Raw genomic sequence first — 18,995 nt, 5'->3', positions numbered from 1 at the left:
AAAAAAAAAAAGGCAATTAACATTATTGAGAATTATAAGTAAATAAATATTTTAGAAGGTATAATTGTTCAAATACTAGTTGTAAGAGTTATGTCAAGCTTTTTATAAGGCATGGTTATTCATTATTAATGAAATAATTAGTTTTTGAAGTCGAACAATTTAGTGGTAGGTATTGTTTACACAAATTATATAAAAAAATAAATAATAAAAAATTTACATGTAATATGATATAGTTCAATGGTTAAGTGTTTAGTGTTAAAACTAGTGATCATAAACTCGCTAGCTTAAGAATATAATTTTTTTACGACCAGGATGTCCTAAACATGGTTACACCCTTGAGAGAAACACTTGGCCACTCTTCTTTCAATGACATTCATCATACTTTGGGCATCGAATACAAACTTGATAAAAATCACAAAAACAAGCAAGCACATAAAAATAAAATAAGAATGTATGATTGATTGTACCATATATGATTCAATTACAAACAATGTCATGAATTATTTAATTCATTTTTAATGTATGTAAATATTTAATTTAATTTAATGTTATAAAGATTGTGGCTGTTAAATCTAGCTTCTTTTGTTTTAAGCCATAATCATATGCTCTTTATCTTTTACTGGTAGTTGTAATTGTAATTGTATTTATAATTTTATATTGCTTCTTAGTCATGTTAGGATATAGACCATATAGTATTAGAAAATAAAAATTGTCACACCCGTGACTACATAATGCTAGCTTGGGATTATAATTGCAAACAGATTACAAATTTGTATACAGTATTATTAAAATCACAAAACAACAACCAAAACAAAATAAACTACAAGTATATAATGCCAATGCCAAACTTTAGCTTAGCATGTGAACTATACAATTTTCCAAAGCCAACCTCCAAATTTCATTTTAAGACGCAAATAAGAAAGAAGAGCTACTTGTAACAGAGCACGTGAATCCATATTTCAGTCACAAGAGCATAGTAGAACACCACTCACTGTTTTCAGTTATACCCCAGGCTCCAGCCAAAACATATTAAACACCCCATTATTCGAGAACGTTGTACTGTCTTGCGTGCATCGGGTGCACAATACAATTGTAGTAAGTCAATTTTGAATATACGTGTTATGAGCTAGATTTTTATGTTTAAAACTGAATGTGTTATGAATATACGTGTATGTATTAGTGTTACCTTGTTAGTCGTTACACCGTATATGAATGAAAAAGTTTACTCAAATTATTAAAAACCGACTTTTAAAAATAGGGTGTACAATTAAGAATGTGTTGCGTAGATTTTTTGTGAAACAACCAACATATTCAACTCCGCCACTTCCAGCTATAAAACTTCAGAAACATAGATTAGAAAAATACAGAAGCAGCTATAAAGACACACACAGACAGAGAGAAAGAGAGAGAGCACCTAATATTCTTCTAGAGACTAGAGCTCAATGAAGAAACAAGGTTGTGAGATTGAAGCACTAGGCATAACTTACAAAATCTACAGTCATAACAAGGAAAACCCATTTAGCATCTTCAAGAAAGAGACTGATCAGCAAGGTCATCAAGCAACATCATCTTCAGGCGTGAGAACAGTGCTAAACCAGGTGAATTGCAGAGCAAAGCCATGGGAAATCCTCGCTATCGTGGGGCCGAGTGGTGCAGGAAAATCTTCCTTGCTTGAAATACTAGCAGGCAAGCTCACCCCACAAGCAGGTTCAATTCTCATTAATGGCAATGTCACTGAAACAGCCAACTTTAACAAGATTTCAGGGTTTGTTACTCAGAAGGACATGCTGTTCCCGCTCCTTACTGTCGAGGAAACACTGATGTTTAGTGCAAAATTAAGGCTGAAACTCCCGCCTTCGGAATTAAGCTCCAAGGTGAAGTCATTAATGCAAGAGCTAGGACTTGATCATGTGGCAAATACCAGGGTGGGAAATGATGGGATACGCGGAATATCTGGAGGAGAGCGCAGGAGAGTCTCCATTGGTGTTGATGTGATCCATGACCCTAAGGTGCTAATCCTGGATGAGCCAACATCAGGGCTAGACAGTACCTCAGCACTGCAGATCATTGACATGTTAAAAAATATGGCAGAAACTAGGGGTCGAACAATCATTTTGAGCATCCATCAACCTGGTTTTCGCATTGTGAAGCAGATTAATTCAATCCTGTTATTATCAAATGGCACAGTTCTGCACCATGGTACAGTTGATCGGCTTGGGTCCAAACTCAGACTAATGGGGCTTGAACTCCTCCCTCATTGTAACGTCGTAGAATTTGCAATTGATTACCTGGAAACAATCCAACAACAACAAGAGGAAGAAATTTCAGCTTCATCACTGCAACAAGCAGCTCCTGCAGCTGCCCCACAGCAGAGGAGAAAGACCCTTCAACAGCTCTTTCAGCAATCTAAGGTGATGGATGAAGAGAGTGCATATATGGGAATTGAGCTTGAAACCCACAATTTTGCTAATTCCAGGTTGGGGGAAATAATTATCCTAAGTCACAGATTTTCTAAGCTTGTTCTCAGGACAAAAGAGCTGTTTGCCTGCAGGACCCTGCAGATGCTGGTTTCAGGGCTGGTGTTAGGTTCCATATTCTATAATCTTAAGCATAATTTGGAAGGGGCATTTGAAAGGGTTGGATTATTCGCATTTATCTTAACATTTTTGCTGACCTGCACCACAGAAGCACTGCCTATTTTCCTGCAGGAGAGAGACATACTAATGAAGGAAACCTCCTCAGGGAGCTATCGAGTCTCTTCTTATGTCATTGCGAATGCCATAGTGTACCTCCCATTTTTGCTCATCCTAGCCATTTTGTTCACAGTTCCAGTGTATTGGTTAGTGGGTCTAAAGCCGGAGTTCATGGCATTCGCACACTTCTTGCTGCTCATATGGTTAATCCTCTACACTGCTAATTCAGTTGTGGTGTGTTTCAGTGCACTGGTGCCAAATTTTATAGTTGGAAACTCTTTAATTTCTGGTGTGATGGGATCGTTTTTTTCTGTTCTCAGGCTACTTTATATCAAAGAAGCAAATCCCAAAATATTGGATTGGGATGCATTATCTGTCCTTGTTTAAGTACCCTTATGAAGGGTTCTTAATCAACGAATTTTCGGGGTCAACAGAGTGTTTGGAGAGCATGTTTGGGATGTGTGTGATGAGTGGGAAGGATGTCCTAAAGGAGGAAGGCTTAGGTGAGCAGAATAGGTGGATGAATGTGTTGATTACAGTGTGCTTCATTTTTCTGTACAGGTTCATATCTTATGTCATTCTCAGATGTAAATGCTCCAAAAGGACTTTCAAGGGTGCCCTTGTTTGAAAATGGTAATCTCTTTACCTTTGTCTTTCTCTATACATCAAAACAATCAGTCCTTACATCCAGCAAAGTCATAATTGTATAGGGTCTTGATACTTCAATTAATTTTCTTTCGAAGATGTTAGCAGAGCAATGATATCAAGAATCCCCCTCCCCCATTTGTAATTTGTAATGCTCTTGTGGTTCATTCGAACCCAAAAACAGAAATTGAAAATATCAGGAAGCTAAGTTTTCCTAGATAAACATCATTTTCCCACATTTTAATTATTTATTTTTTGGCATATTATTAGGTGAACTTTTTTTATTCGGGAAATTATAAAGTGTGAGTATGTGTTCGTAAGTGATATAATAGCAATCTAGGGATGAACACAAATGTGGACCATTCCTTCGTCAAATTGTTGCCGCATAATTTCGGTGCATATGTTCCCTGGTGCACTTAAAGACTAACAATTCTTAGTGATGAAGTGATCTAACAACTCTAATTGACAGGTTATGAAAGACTACAAATAGCTATCAGATTGAATACACATTATAATTAGCATTCACAACTTTATGAAAAGGAAAATAAGGGGCTAAATGTTTATTTGAAAAATAATCTTTTATGATCAAAATAGAAAGAGAGAAATAACAATGCTGTGTCTTTTCTAAAGAATAGATGGAGTACATAACAACAGTTCTTTCCCTTAGAAATTATCTTGCAAACAACAAAACAAACCAGACTGTTTCTATTTGAGCAATATTTAAGTTTTTTCTATGTCCAAGGCATTACTCTAACCTTTTCTTTTTGCTCCTGTCCCTCTTTGTCTCATGCACCTAATAGGTTTGCTGTATAAGGTGAAACTCTAAAAGAAACCAGAGGCCAAAGGAAGGGAAAAATGAGGCTGAGAGCGCCTACAACTCAAGGAGTTGTGGCCCACCAGATCACACAAGTAAACAAATTTACAGCAAAAAAACCATCACAGTCTCATGTGAAGACTCTACTTATTAACGGAATCATCTTCAATATCACATGGTAACTAATTAACTAATGATGAAGAGGATTGTTTGGGTTTTGCAAGTGGTGTTAAAAAAAGAAGCTTAAAGTTCAGTGGTTTGGTTCCAGTAGTTTTCTTGGGTGCTAATTTTGTTGCTTATGTTGTTTTGCTCTTATTTTATTTTAGAAATTGTGTATTTACAGTGCAAGCTTTGTATTTTGATCTTTTTCAATGTAGCCAGTTAAGCTACTGGTATCAGGAACCATTTTTATCTGAACTATAATCATACTGTAATAACAATTATACTGCATCACACTGCTCATTAACTTAGAGTAACATTTTACGAAGTATTTATATAGTCCCCTAATTTCTGTGTGCTTATCCGGTTCCACATCAGGTAGTCCAAGACTCCAAGTTGGCTATTGTACTAGTCAGTACTGAAAGGTACCTAATGACAGAAAAAATATAAAAAATAGAAATTTATGTTTTCAAGAAATGATCACTCTATAGTAAATTAAATTTTTTATAATTGTATCTGCCACAGCAGAAGTTTAGATCTTCCATTAATTTAAGCAATTAAGCATCTGATTCATAAATACTTGTAAATTTCCACTGTACATCAATCTAACTCCAAAAGCAGCGTACTCCTTAGTCCCACCCTTTTTTTTACCAACTTATAGAAAACTGTTGATTCTAAGAGAAATGAAATGAAAGTGTAAGAAAAAGGTGAATGAATAAGAGAATCGTAAAATGACAGATGGAGTGGGTCAATAACAACAAAGCCTTAGTCCCAAAATGAATTGGGGTGGGTCAAAAAAAAATGAGTATGTTGATTCAACTTTTACTAGGAAGCCATTCAATAATCAATGCTTTAAGGCACTCGAGTTCATATCCTATGATGCATGATTAAACCAGCATGCCAAATCTAGTGATATTTCAACTTTTTTAAAAAGAGGTAGAGGACCTTATTTAGTTCCTGAAATTGTCTTAACTCATGTTAATATGTTCCACAGAAAGACTGAAAATAAAAAAAGGAAAGAGTAAAAATGAAGAAATATAGTTTGTGAACCACTTTTGCTACTTTGTTTAGATACACTTCTCTCTTTTCCTCTATTCTTCTTTTAATCACTAGAAGCACATCATACCTAAATAGAGGTTCACGAGCAAGGAAATGTGTGGCTCATAAGCCATTACTTCATTTTAGTTTTGTCTTCTTTAAAATATCGTGACAGCTTTGGCACATATTAGAATCATCTCTTGTCCTCATATATTGGTTTTCCTAAAGCAGGTAAAAAAACTAGGGTCCACAAGTTTGGAAGCTCTAAAATGATGTTCAGTGAAAGGTACTGATCTTAATAATTTCATGTATTTCATCTCATTAGTACACTAAAAAATTCTTCATAGCAATATGAATAGATGAACAAAACAAAACTATCTAAATCAAAAGTGTTTACTACACTTGCTTATTAAGATTAGTGATAGAATACGACTATTCATAGAAACAATCCAACAATGAAAAAAAAACCAATATTATTGTGAGCCTTATATATGCTACACAACAAAGCATTAGTGTCAATTGTATATGGAGTATAACTAGATATACCTCTAATAAATCAAGAAACTACAATAAGGAAACCCTTATTCTTATTTGAAGCAACAAAGTTTAACCAGAAGAATCAGCTTACCAGACTATCAAGATACAAAGAATTACGAAGCATATTTTGGACATTGAATGAATGATCAAGAAAGATGCAATGACATGCTCTTAACTTACCATGGTTCAGATGATCTCCATGCTTTATGCTGAAAAATCAACATCCCAAATGGAGGTATCTGCAATCAGATGATTCCATGTAACTGAATTTCATTGTTTTTTGTTAGTCAGTAAAAAATAATGGTCATTAATAACCGTAATACAACATCTAAAATATTGTCTCTAGCACATGAAATTTACTTCTAAATGATTTTCATTCTTCAACAGAAATGCTTAAATTGCACGGAAAAACTATAAGATGAAAAAAAAATTAGACAAAGCGGCAGATGCCAAGACTAAAAACCCTATCTACAAGTTTGTACACAAGTCATGGCAGAATATCTTTTTTAGGTCACTAATCACACCTTTAATACACCCATATAGGTGATTTAACCAAACATAGCTCATGCATATGTCATATAAACTGTATTGTAAAATTGGATTCTATACACCACCATTCACCTTATAGCTCATATATATACATGTCTAATTGACCAACCAATTCCAATGCTCATGTTGCCTGCAACTTTGAACAAGTAGAACCAATAACTACCAGATTTCTATTAAAAGTTTAGTGTACTATGCATTGATGTTGTGCAACTGGGTGCATAACTTTTGAAATCAATATTTTTCTTAAGTCAACAGAACCAGCAGATGGAGGAATTTTGTCCTGACAATATGAAATCCTAAACTCCACTTTTAATAAAAGAATTGATATCAAGAAGATGCTGAACTCTCACAGGCAAGCTAAGCCTAGCTCTTGATTTTCTTAAATTGTGTTACAGTGACACATCTTGACATTACTAAAAGCAAATGCAGCTCTTTAGGAAAAAGGTGGGATGAATACAGTAAGTTACCTACCCAAAGATAATAATCCACACCGTTCTATTCTTATTTAGTTATTTTCCAGTTCTCAAGTATCCCAATGAATTTTGCTAATATCTATAGAGTATTAATAAATCCCTGATAGAAAGAGAAAATGCAAGAAACAAAGAGCTATAATAGATCTAATTTCAACCATTTGGTTAGTAGTTAGAATAAGGATGTGAAGTAGGCATAGAAGTTCAACTAACAATAGGAAGAAACATGTAACAGGTCTCCAATACTTGGGATGACACAGCATTTAGAGCATGGAAATGGCAAGCAAATCATATAAAAATACTACTACCTCCGTCCCCGAAAGAACGACCCTTTTGGGCTGATTTCGCGGGTATTAAGAAAATGAAAAAGATAGTATTAAAAGTACATTGGAAAATGAAATTCACATGGGGTTTGCAAAAAAGTAGAGAGAGAAAGTAATAAAAGTACATGGAAAAACAAAATTTACATGGAAAAGCTAACTTTGCACAAATATTGTTGCAAATTGGAGAGTATTTTAATGCAAATGGGATGATCATTTTGGGACTAGATTTAGGCCATAAGGGTCATTCTTTCGGGGACGGAGGGAGTACTAGATTATTTAGTTTCCAGCATAAAGAAGCATTAAAATATTTAACCACAAAATACACTATGATTAAAATTAAAGCATATGGCATATCACAAGAGGCTCACCCAAAGCCAGCAGCTAGTTATATATCCATTGAATGATATGAAGCAGCTTCATAACTGATTTCTTCCTCATCAATCTCTGAATCAATAGGGTCAGGAAAATATCCAGCTAGTTTGATTTGTTTGGTTAGATTTTTCAACACCGAGTAAATCTCTTTATTCTGTGGGTGACTTTTGTCTTTAACCATAAACACATTTACATGGCTTTGTATTTCAATCCAGCTACAACCAGGCTGCTTAACAACTCCCTTCTGTATCATAAGCTTCCGAACACTAGTGACATCCGTCCACCTTCCAAGTTCTGCATACATGTTTGAGAGAAGAACATAAGGACCAGAATTAGTAGGATCGATTCCCAATAGCCTCTCTGCCACGTACTTCCCCATGTCAACATTTCTATGAACCTTGCAAGCAGAAAGCAGAGAAGCCCATACAACATAATCAGGCTGAATTGGCATAGTTTCAATTAAATCTATTGCTTCATCGAAGCAACCAGCTCGACCAAGCAGATCAACCATACATGTGTAATGGTCCTTCCATGGTTCCAAACCATGCGACTTAAACATTGACCGGAAATAGTGGCGACCCTCTTCCACCAAACCAGCATGACTACAAGCACACAAAACTCCAATCATTGTTATGTGATCAGGTTTCTCACCAGATATTATCATCTTCTTGAACATCTCAAGAGCTTCAATCTCATGTCCATTTTGAGCATAACCTACAATCATTGAATTCCATGAAACATGATCTCTTTCAACCATATACTTGAAAACCAGCAATGCATCTTCAACCGACCCACATTTCATGTACAAGTCTATAAGAGCATTCCCCACAAAGATGTCACACTCTGGTCTAGAACGAAAGCAAAATCCATGTTTCAACAAATGTACATGAGCCTGCATGCCAAGATTCAGGTCTGCAAGATTTGCACAAGCATTGAGGAGATTCCCAAAAGTATAATGAGTGGGCAAAACAGACTCCCTCTTCAATAAGCGAAACAAGCTCAATGCCTTCTCATTTTCTCCATTTTGAGCATAACCTGCCATAAGTGCATTCCAGGATACTATGTTCTTATCCATCATATTCATAAACAAAAAGTTTGCAGTCTCCACATTTGCTGCTTTCGCATAACCACTCACCATAGTTGTCTCAGATATCACATTTCTTGATGGCATACTTTGAAAGATGAATTTGGCTTCATTAATTCTACCACATTTTGCATACATATCAACCAATGCATTACTTAAGATCAGGTCATTCCTATACTTATCCTTTTTCACAACCAAAGCATGAATTTCCCTACCTTCCCTAACTAATGTTAACGTTGCACAAGCACTAACCACACTTGCCAGTGTAACTTCATCCGGATCCACCCCATGATCCATCATATTTGCAAATACCTCTACAGCTTCACTCACAGGACCATTTTGTTCATAACATGTAATCAAACTATTCCATGTCACCCGGTTCCTATCAACCATCCCATCGAAAACCTTTCGGGCACATTCCACTTCACCACACTTAGCATACATATCAACAAGTGCAGACCCCATATACACATCCTTCAAAAACGGAGACTTCAACATCAAGGCATGAACTTGAATCCCCATATCCAAATCCACTAACCCAGCACAAGCACTAAGCACACTACCAAATGAGTACTGATTCAGCACAAAACCCTCTCTGTGCATCCCCACAAAATACTCCACCGCCTCTTCAAACCGATCATGCTGAGCAAACCCGGATACCATCGAATTCCAGGAACACTGATCACGCTCAGGGATATCCAAAAACACATCAACAGCTTCATCAAGAAAACCCCACCTCGTTAAAGCACTTAAAACTGAATTATAAGTAAAAATGTTTCTGTGAGGCATTTTATCGAACAGTTTACGTGCACCCTCAACAAACCCACATTTACCATACATATCAACCAGCCTATTCTGAATAAAAATCTCAGATACAAACTGGGATTTAAGAATTCGAGCATGAACACAACGGCCATGGCGTACAGAGTTTGATCGAATGCACCAATCCAATAACTTGGCAAAAGGTGATGAATTTGAGAAAGATAGGGTTTCAAAATCTTGCTTAACAAGCACATTTCTTGCCATCCCATACTTCAAATGTTGTAACAATTTAAATTCAAAGTTGGCTCCTTTTTAATCTTAAGAAGCTGCAACTGTAAGTGAAGCTTTCTGGGTTTGGCAATTAGTCCCATGTTTGAGACTTGGCAGCAGCTTTTGTTTAGTTCAGCAGTCAGCAAGGGGTAATAAATTGAGATTGAGAATGCAATTTGAGTATTTAACCCCAGTGAAAGGGCGATATAAAAGACGCAATTGGATATATTAAATGAAAACAAAATATTAATTATACTGATCAACGTGTGATTTTATCATGTATTCTTAAATTAATACGAAATAGTGAAATACCATTTTACAAAATGTATTGAATTCTTATATTGTAGCCTTAAGGGCTAGTATGTGTTGCATGTGTCAATTAATTTAAAAGTTTCGATTGGAAAGTATGAACAAGGATTTATGCCACACCACATTTGGCCAAGTAGCTATGAGGACAACTTTTAGAATATACATTGCATCCCTTAAATCCTTTATATGAAGATCAAGAAATTATACGTATATACATATGTCATACTTCATATATATTTTCTGTTAATTTGATTTAGTAAAGTACAACAAAGTAATACCATATTACCATGTACTTAATAATTTACAAATATACAAAGGCTCTGTTACAATAAGTATTTGCTTTATAACTTGATCGCTACCAAGTCTACAAAGAATGTATAGCCTTCACCTTTTGAATTGCTTGTTTGATTCTGTTTGATGGTTCTTCATACAGAAAAGCCGGATTATCAAATTCTGATGCACGGCTAGGCTCACCAAGGAAAGCACGGAATGTATCTGCAACTGAATAAGAGAGAGATTGGAGATTGTATCCCCCTTCCAAGAAGAACACGCAGCGCCCTCCACATAATTCTTTGGCTAGCTGTTTTATACTGGCAGAAAGCATGTATTAAGTTCCTGTTGTGAGCTGAAGGCTAGCTAAATGATCCAAGACATGTCCATCGTAGCTGCACACAAATAAAAAATGCGGTAGAAGCGAAATTATGATACACACTACAATAGTTGTGCTTGGCAGAATTAGCACCTAGACTCTGAATAATAATGCAGTACAGGTGATTAGTATGCTTACCCAGCAGATACAAGGATTATGTCTGGCTTGAATCTTTGAGCACATGGCACAATAACTTCGTCAAAGATAGTTCTCATAGCAACATCTCCAGATCCTCCCGGCAATGGCAAATTCAAAGAAGTTCCTTCCCCTTGGCCACTGCCTACCTCATGAATTTTTCCCGTACCTGGGTAGCTCCCATCCTGTGTTGATAGTTAAAATTTTGAGTAAACAAAACTAATCTACTATGGAGGACCAGCCCAGCCTCGTTAAAACATTTAACTGAGAAAACTATCAGTCATGATCAAATGCAAGTTCTGTGAAAAAACTGTCATCATTTAAAATTGTCTAAGCCACGGCTTTATTCAAATAAGGAATATGAGCATTCCAATCAGCCAAACATGATAGCTTAGAAACAAATACATAATCAGTTGTCACCCTGCATAACCAATCTGGTTTTTAGTGTCATAGATACAACAATGATTAAAAGATTAAGGGAGAAAAAGGAAAAGAGAACAGAGGTGGAAATATGATAATATATGGAACAAGCACCTTTCGGGAAACAACCCAGCTACTGTACTAAAGGCCAACCTCATTAAGATATATGTACAAGGAAAACTGCCCAAAAGATCAGTATTACATAAAAGAAACCAGCAAGCTACATTTGTGAATCTCAAACTGAAGGTCATGTACCTAAATACAGATTTTTGTACTTGGGGATAAAAGAGCCTACAACCAAGCAATATACATTTTCTGTCACATATTGGTCTTCATACTTTTTTCCATCCCTACATCTTTCCACCTTAAAGTGCACAGAGTTTCTACTGGATACACATCTGTTCCTGAGCAATAAATAAAACTGCATACTATAAAACATGTTGCTGTTGGTTCTCAACTATCAAACTAGGTTTATTAATCCATTCCGTTTCCCATTATATATAATAATGGATAAGAAGCATATTAATTTGCATTAGTTCGTCCACAGCAAGCAAGTGCGAAAAGTATACAAGCAAAAAGCTGAAAATAATCAAGAATTCTTTTTTTTTTATTTTTTTTTTATTATTATACTAATAAGGCAAAGCAAAGCAGGAACAAAGGTTCACCTGATGAGTTGAAAGGAAGTATATATCTGGGTCCTCATAAAATGCATCATGCGTGCCATTGCCATGGTGAACATCAAAATCAATGATGAAAACACGTTTTAATCCATGAATTCGCTGAGCATAGCGAGCAGCGACAGCAATGTTTCCGAAAACACAAAAGCCCATAGGCCCCGTTGGAACAGCATGGTGACCAGGAGGCCTTATCAAAGCAAATCCAGATGGAGGCTCTGGAGACTTTTTAGATGCAGCCACCTAAAATGTCCTGATAATATTCAGTCAGTTAACTATTTTACAGAGTTTCTATTTACTAGCTTCAGAGCTAGCATGGAATGTTGGAAAAAAGACCAAAAGTATATCAAATTCTCATAGTATGTTCAGTTGTTAGGCATGCCACAAGAAAAAAGTGTTCACATGCTCTTCCTTGGAGTCAAATATATATTTTTGGCCACAGTAAAATTATCTCACTGGGAAGACAGAACAGTTAGTTAAAAGTTGGTCCGTGAGGTCATAATTCCCAGGATTTTTCCTAACGCCTCATAGATCCTCCCACACACTAGTATTAAAATGATTAAGATCTCACCACGGCATCAACAACAGCCAATCCTGCTCCAGCTGCAAGCAATGAGTCCTGAAATGTCTGCAAAACAGTAAAATGTTGTTCGATATGCAAACCACTTCTACTATATTTGGAAAAACTAGTACTGCTAAGAAAGAAAGGGCTACTAGCTATTACTATTATTCTGGGTAAAAACCAAAGTGACAAAGCACATAATTCACGAAGAGAAGTTAAAAGGTCACTTCCTGAGAAATGCATTAAGAACCATTGACGGATAGAAAAAGTCTGCCTATCATAATAAGTCCTCTGATGATATCATATATTCATAATCTTGCTCATACAACAAAGTTTGTTACCAATCCAAACATTGGTGTTGAAGACCAACTTTGATGCAGGGGTAACCAACTCCATGTGGGCTTAATCAGGAATTTAGACTTTGACAGCAAGATCAGTGGATATTTGGCCCAACTATAACTATTCAGATGGTTTCATTTTGGTGTGGCTTTGATTAAAGATTTAGATTAGTTTGGAGGGCTAAGCAATAGTGTTGGAAGCATAAGGAGAAGTTAGATAGAGTTTTCAAGTTCAAAATGAAGAAAAATAGCTCTGCCTAACTACCTGGGCCAATCCTGGCAGTTTGGGCATGAAGTCAGCAAGGTTATGCCTGACCACCGGGCAATTTATCCCAGGCTAAACTTGAGGCCACAGAGTTCCAGCTATTCTTTTTTCTTTTAATGGATTAATCATGACCATTCATTTATAATCTAAGGGCCCATTTAATAAGTTTCTTTACGGTTATCATATTGGGTAACAGCCACCTATTTATAGGAATGTAACAGCATGTTCACACTCAACTATTGATGATAAATGAAAATTTAAGAATTTTCTCTCTCAGCATCTTTGTGAGCTTTTCTCTTTGTGATTGACCTTAATCAAACTTAGTGTGAGAAATGACTGAATACCAAGGATGGAAAATCTAGCTAAACACACACACACACACATCGGACAAAAAAGAGATAAGCTCAGTAGTCTTACAGAGGCCGTGGCATATGTTGGTCCAGACCCCTCAATTAAAAGAATGCCTTGTTCTGAAGCCTTTTCCATCACCTACAAAACAAAGTTAATTGAACTAGCATATCAAACTCACCTATATGAGCGAAAGAACAAGGTGATATTAAAAAAAAATAATAATAATAAAAAAAAAAAAAAAAAAAGGGGGAAACAGAGAGGTAATTTTGTAATTGTAAGTGGAACTCAATGGTTTTACGAACACAGAAACCATTCCTAGAAATCTTTTTTCCTGCAAAAACATTTTTCATGACTGGTAGACACTAAACATGAGGCTGTCAGCTGCCTCATATGAAATTCCTGACATAAGGTGAGGCAGCTGAGTGTTCAGAAATTGTAATGAAAGTATTAAGAGGATGGCCATCTTCTTTGATATGCGAACACTTGAAGATGGAAAATTCAAAATGAGGGAGTAGCCAGAAAGGTCTTCTCAGAGAGTTATTCTGACTTGCTAAAACATTTACTCGGACATGCAGAAACATAAGACCTATCAAAAAACTTTCTTTTATGTGTGTGTGGGGGGGGGGGGCTTGGGGCCTGAGGTTTGCCTCAAAAATACGATGCATATGTTACGAACATAATGCAGATAAAGCTTCTAACCTAATATATACAGAATTGGAAGAGTTTAATTACACTGACCTTCTCAAGCCCTAATACATAGGCTCTTTCATGAACACTACTTATATCTTCCACTGAAGCCGGATTAAAATGCTTGAGCTCAATTATTTCTGAGTTGCGATACTGCCATACATCAGTCGAAAGTAAGAGTCAGTTGAATATGGAGACTTGGAGAGTAATAGTAATCAAAAGATTAAGAAATTTTGCATTTTTAAGAATTGACATATCTGGCTTGTATAGACTTTCCTACTTTCAGCAACTTAGAGATAAAATCATTCACAATTGTTCCATTTCACATACTTCCTCCGTTTTTTTAGTTGCATCACTTTAGTTTTCACGGACTCCTAGTGTTAGAATCCAACCTCTTTGTTATGTATTCTTCTTTATTTTCCTTGTATTTTCCTTATGTAATGTCTCTTTAGTCTTTCTTTTTATTTTTCTAGACCCTAGGGAGAATTATTGTGTTACTGTCATTTCAACGTTCACTTGTAATTCTCTACTAATGCAATATAAAGCTCTTTAGGGAGCGAATGGTTATTCGATCAAAGCTCTCTACTCCGTTGTTATTGCTTTAAGACTTGTGTGTTGTTTAAGCCTTTATAGATATTGTGCTTGCCTTGTTTTAAAGCATCCCCCACCAAACCAAGAGACCCTAGAGACGTCCTCATTTTCGTCGATTCCGCTTGTGCCCGCTTCGAAGTATCGGCCGTCACAAGCCCCGACTCCGCGCTCGTTGTTCTCGTGTGCCCTCTTGAGACACCGTAGGTCCGTGTTGCTGTGTGCTCACGAACCTCCTTGCTTTAGGCTTGCGCCCTTGTCGCCAAAAGACGAGAGCGCGCCGCACGATCTGGTGTTGAATCACTCGGACCGTGACACCTAGGCAATTTTTGGAGTAGAGAGGTAGAGAGAAAAAATTAATAGGGCCCATGTGGTAGGAGAGAAAAAGAGAGAATTTATTAGTTAAAAAGGAAAGTGATGCAACTAATTTAAAACTTCCTTTTTAGAAAAGTGATGCAACTAATAAGAAACGGAGGAAGTATATGCCCCTACTAGCAATCCTGGATACTATTCTAGTATTCATAAATCTATAATGTGTTTACAATGTCGGCTATAACGTCCTTCATTAAGTTTCAATACATAATCAAACAACCATATATTTAAAGGTGAGTAATGAGTCTAATGACTTCCCCACTCAACCTTTTAATAAAAGCATATGTTATTGAGGAATAACATTATTTTTTAACTTCTACAGGCATAAAGTTTTCCAACACGGCAACATATTATTATTGCTTCTGAATTAGTGTGTTCATTTAATATGGAACTTCTAACTAAGACCAAGGGATTAAAACATCGTTATTCCAAGGGGTGTAGTACTATTAACATACACTCTACAAGGCACTCAAAACTAAATAAATAAACACGAATATGTCAGATCCTTCACAATGTTCCTCTGTGAAATCATGTAACGAACTGAGTAAAGGACAAAACAACTCCATTTTGCCAACATATTCTTCATAAATAAAGAAAAGAAATTCAAAGGAGATGATAAAAGTAATTATGAGGGTTTCATAATCACCAAATAGCTATGAAGATTGTACCAGGCTACTCTAGTTTCACAATCACCAAATAGTATATACAACCATAAAAATAGAAAATCCTTTTTTCTTTTTTTACTACTTTAGTTTCATAAAGGAGCATTGTAAGGACCCTCAAGCCCTAACCTAAGTCACGCCTTCAAATTTTTTCAGCTAATTTCATAGTCTAAATCCCCTCATGCAACCAGTTTATCAATATCCCTTTCCTCTGAGCGTTCTAATTGCATGTTACTACACTACTCAAATTCCAATAATTGAGATGCAAGTGAATAATCCAAACAAGTAACATAAACTCTGAGAAATCTAATATAGAACCATTGTGAAAAAAAGAAATGGCGAACAGGTTGTAGTCTTAAGGTTTATGTCATGAATGCACATACTAACATAAAAGAAAAACAAAGGCATATTAGTAGTTACCTTTGGAGTAAGCTCCAACTTTTCAAGAGTATCAACAATTGCGGGAACTCTGAGGTTAGACTCTGGATGTGACTCCTGTTGAGAATTATACCAAAAACCTCAATCTCAGTGCAAGAATATCAACCAAAAAATTCAGGATTCAAGATGCAACATGTAGAGGTTCATTGCATGAACTAACAGGAAACAATGTTTGATATAGAAAAGGCAAATGAATATACTTCCTTCGTTCTCTTTTAATTGCAACATTGGGCATTTCATGCTTGCCAATTCACAACATCGTTGATATTTTTTTTGTAATGTATAATCACAAAGATGGTCAAAGGACTGAAGGAGTGTGTATGAATAGTGGAAAAAGTCCCAAGATAAAATTAAAACGGAACAGAGGAAGTACAATAGAATGATCTCCTGCAGGAACTTTACTCCTGGGATTCCCTTAAGAACTACAGTTTGATGGGATTCACGTAAGAATTATAGTTTGAAGGGAATGACTTAATAACTACAGTTCTCATCTCATCATATCAGCAATTCAGCACCTTTATAAAGACTAGACTTTGCAAGATGGTGCTAAGAATCAGGATAGATTTCTAAGCCACTGAAGTTTAGGGAGAAAGCTTCATAAAATTGAATTATTTGATCAGTGTAAACACACTAATTACATGCTGACCTCAATTCAAGAGGTGAATTTCCTTTCAATAGCTTTCTCTCAATAGTCACTACAATCAACGTAAATCCCACAAAATGAGCTTTCTCCCTATCTATTATATCAGCTAACTACCCAACTTGCTGCACAACTTTTCCTCTAACAAACTTCTGGCAGGAAAAAAAAAATCTGCAGTGCCTTTCCTACCCCTGGGTTATCTTCTACAACAGATGAGCATCACAGGGTGGGCAAGTAGATTTAAAAATGGTACTCCTGAGATTCCCTTAAGAGCTACAGAAATACATAATTATAAAACAAAACTGGCAATACAGCTGGTTATTAACAGTCATAGAAGTGAAACCACTGATTACTTTTGTGTTAGCAGGCCTTATCTTAAGGATAGAGTAGCAATAAAATTTTAAAAATAAAATAAAATTACCTGATTATGCCCGGTGGCAGAAGCAACACTGTAAATCACTTTGGCATTTGGTAGTTGTATATCTGAAGTATTAGATGGCTCCTTCTCTGAATTAGTCGAGCAAGAAATGGAGTTTATCCTCCTTGATTTCAGGTTACTTAAATATGAATGCCTTGCATGGCCAATGAAGAGCCTTAGCTTGAGTGGTTTCCTCCATGTACACAAAGAACGTTCAAATAAAGGCAGTATATTTCCTACAGCATATGTGAACTTCCATCAGCAAAACAGAAAGCTCCTATCAGGATATCAGAGCAACATTAACTATTAGAATTAGAAGGAATACCACAAACACGCCTGAAGTAATGAAACAAACCATTTTCCAATTTTCTACAAATATATATCAACATCTAGTTGAGTAATTTAGAACTAGAAGTTTCCCAGGCAAGAAAGCCATTCCACTGTGCAATGCCAAGACATGTTGTAACTGACAGAAAGGATGCTATACTCAGCGCACAAAACGTAAAATTATGCACATAATCAATTTGCATGCAGCAATTTAGCCATATCAAATAACATAGTGTGATTGAGAAACCTTGTCATCAAATACTTATCCAGTTATCTAACAATCAACAAAGAACCAACTATCAAGTCTCTACTCATCAAAAACGATCCCAAAAAAATTCATAGCTCACACGAACCCTCTCTCAACAAATACTGGATTGCCTGCAGCAATCATCAATTCGTCAACTATATAAATCCTTGTTATCAAACTATGAGCTTGAAATAGAAAAAGGATGTTATCGATCCTAGAACATAAAACATACTAAAAGTCCGCATCCAAAACTTATTTTCTTGCCGAGATTTCTTCCACCCACAAGACTATACCCAAGACCAGCAAATTTCACCTCAAGGCTTCTCTCCTCAAAAAATCATAAGAGAAACAGAGACAGTCCAATAATAAACCCCATTAAACCAATCCCATTTTCCAAGCCTAGATAAAATTCATCCAATAACTCATTCCCCTCTTTATCAAAAGCCTTACAGTTGTTAAGAGAGTTCAGAGTTTCTGACTTGCAGTAACCCATCAGTTACTGCTTCAAATATGATAAAGACCATCATCACCTCCATTCTACGGCTTACTAGACTCCGACTAATCTAGATTCGAGTCGAGTTAATCCCAATCAGGAGAAGGTTCTGTCAACAAATGTTAACCCACAACATATATATGAAATGTGAAACTCAGGAATAAAGAACTCCTAAACTTATTCAAGTTGGGAAATTTCTCCCTCGTTATTAATTTCCTACCAAGAAATTCAAAATCAAAAATCCAAAACAATCAAATTCAACCTAAAACAAAATACACCCAGAAAAAGAAAATTCATTTGGACGAATTACAAACAAACAACAGATAATCAAATAGCAAACTTAACACCAAATTTCGATTTTTCCCAACTATTTATCACCAACAAAAGTGAGCTTCAGAATGATAAATGAAGGAAATTTGCGAGGAGAGAAGAGAAAAAATACCATGATGAGGAGCCAAGAGTTGCAGAACTTCCATGGGTTAGTGGCTACGGAAAACGCTTATGAACGATAATCCTTGATAATTCGTTTAATTGTACGAGTATTACTATTAGAGATGTTATTGACCACTATAGTCAAATGTCAATAAGACCGAGAGTGAGGGATACCTAAGGTGGTTAGAGCTTCCCTCCCGCTTTCAAGATATCTTAGGATCAATAATGTGTTAGGTTAAGAGTTTTTTTGGACTCAAAAAGTTATCTAAGAC

General features: G+C 36.0%; 2 protein-coding genes and 1 pseudogene across 3 annotated transcripts; 1 reads left to right on the top strand and 2 right to left on the bottom strand.

Annotated features, from left to right (window-relative positions):
• Window positions 1–765: 765 nt before the first annotated feature.
• On the top strand, window positions 766–4,592 carry LOC110695165 (annotated as a pseudogene).
• Window positions 2,210–9,888, bottom strand: LOC110695164 (pentatricopeptide repeat-containing protein At2g13600-like). Of its 2 annotated transcripts, XR_002506031.1 has the most exons (3): window positions 7,597–9,888; window positions 6,067–6,125; window positions 2,210–2,288 (listed from the first exon to the last, which is right to left on the bottom strand). XR_002506031.1 is itself a non-coding variant. In XM_021872382.1 (2 exons), exon 1 carries the CDS (start codon window positions 9,708–9,710, stop codon window positions 7,614–7,616), a length of 2,097 nt encoding a protein of 698 aa, XP_021728074.1. In that variant the 5' UTR covers window positions 9,711–9,888; the 3' UTR covers window positions 4,683–6,125; window positions 7,597–7,613. The 2 variants fall into 2 exon arrangements, 1 of the variants encoding a protein (XP_021728074.1); XM_021872382.1 differs by lacking the exon at window positions 2,210–2,288 and having other exon boundaries at window positions 4,683–6,125.
• Window positions 9,889–10,175: 287 nt separating this feature from the next.
• Window positions 10,176–18,850, bottom strand: LOC110695163 (histone deacetylase 14-like). Its single transcript, XM_021872381.1, has 9 exons — window positions 18,734–18,850; window positions 17,228–17,460; window positions 16,149–16,223; window positions 14,158–14,259; window positions 13,486–13,557; window positions 12,475–12,531; window positions 11,895–12,146; window positions 10,813–10,994; window positions 10,176–10,690 (listed from the first exon to the last, which is right to left on the bottom strand). The coding sequence occupies exons 1-9, from the start codon at window positions 18,765–18,767 to the stop codon at window positions 10,633–10,635; spliced, it is 1,065 nt and encodes a 354-aa protein (XP_021728073.1). The 5' UTR covers window positions 18,768–18,850; the 3' UTR covers window positions 10,176–10,632.
• Between the last annotated feature and the right edge of the window lie 145 nt (window positions 18,851–18,995).

This window comes from Chenopodium quinoa, unplaced genomic scaffold (genome assembly GCF_001683475.1).
Source record: "Chenopodium quinoa cultivar QQ74 unplaced genomic scaffold, ASM168347v1, whole genome shotgun sequence".
Lineage (NCBI taxonomy): Eukaryota > Viridiplantae > Streptophyta > Magnoliopsida > Caryophyllales > Amaranthaceae > Chenopodium > Chenopodium quinoa.
The sequence above is the reverse complement of the archived record's forward strand: the minus strand, read 5'-3'. Positions and strand labels throughout refer to the sequence as shown.

Excerpts from the sequence above, each read along its gene's own strand:
- LOC110695164 (XM_021872382.1), bottom strand. The coding sequence starts at position 9,710 with ATGGCAAGAAATGTGCTTGTTAAGCAAGATTTTGAAACCCTATCTTTC.
- LOC110695163 (XM_021872381.1), bottom strand. The coding sequence starts at position 18,767 with ATGGAAGTTCTGCAACTCTTGGCTCCTCATCATG. Across the intron at positions 16,224-17,227 it reads CTGCCACCGGGCATAATCAG|GAGTCACATCCAGAGTCTAA; the intron begins GTAATTTTATTT and ends AATTCTCAACAG. Across the intron at positions 14,260-16,148 it reads AGTTGGAGCTTACTCCAAAG|TATCGCAACTCAGAAATAAT; the intron begins GTAACTACTAAT and ends GATGTATGGCAG.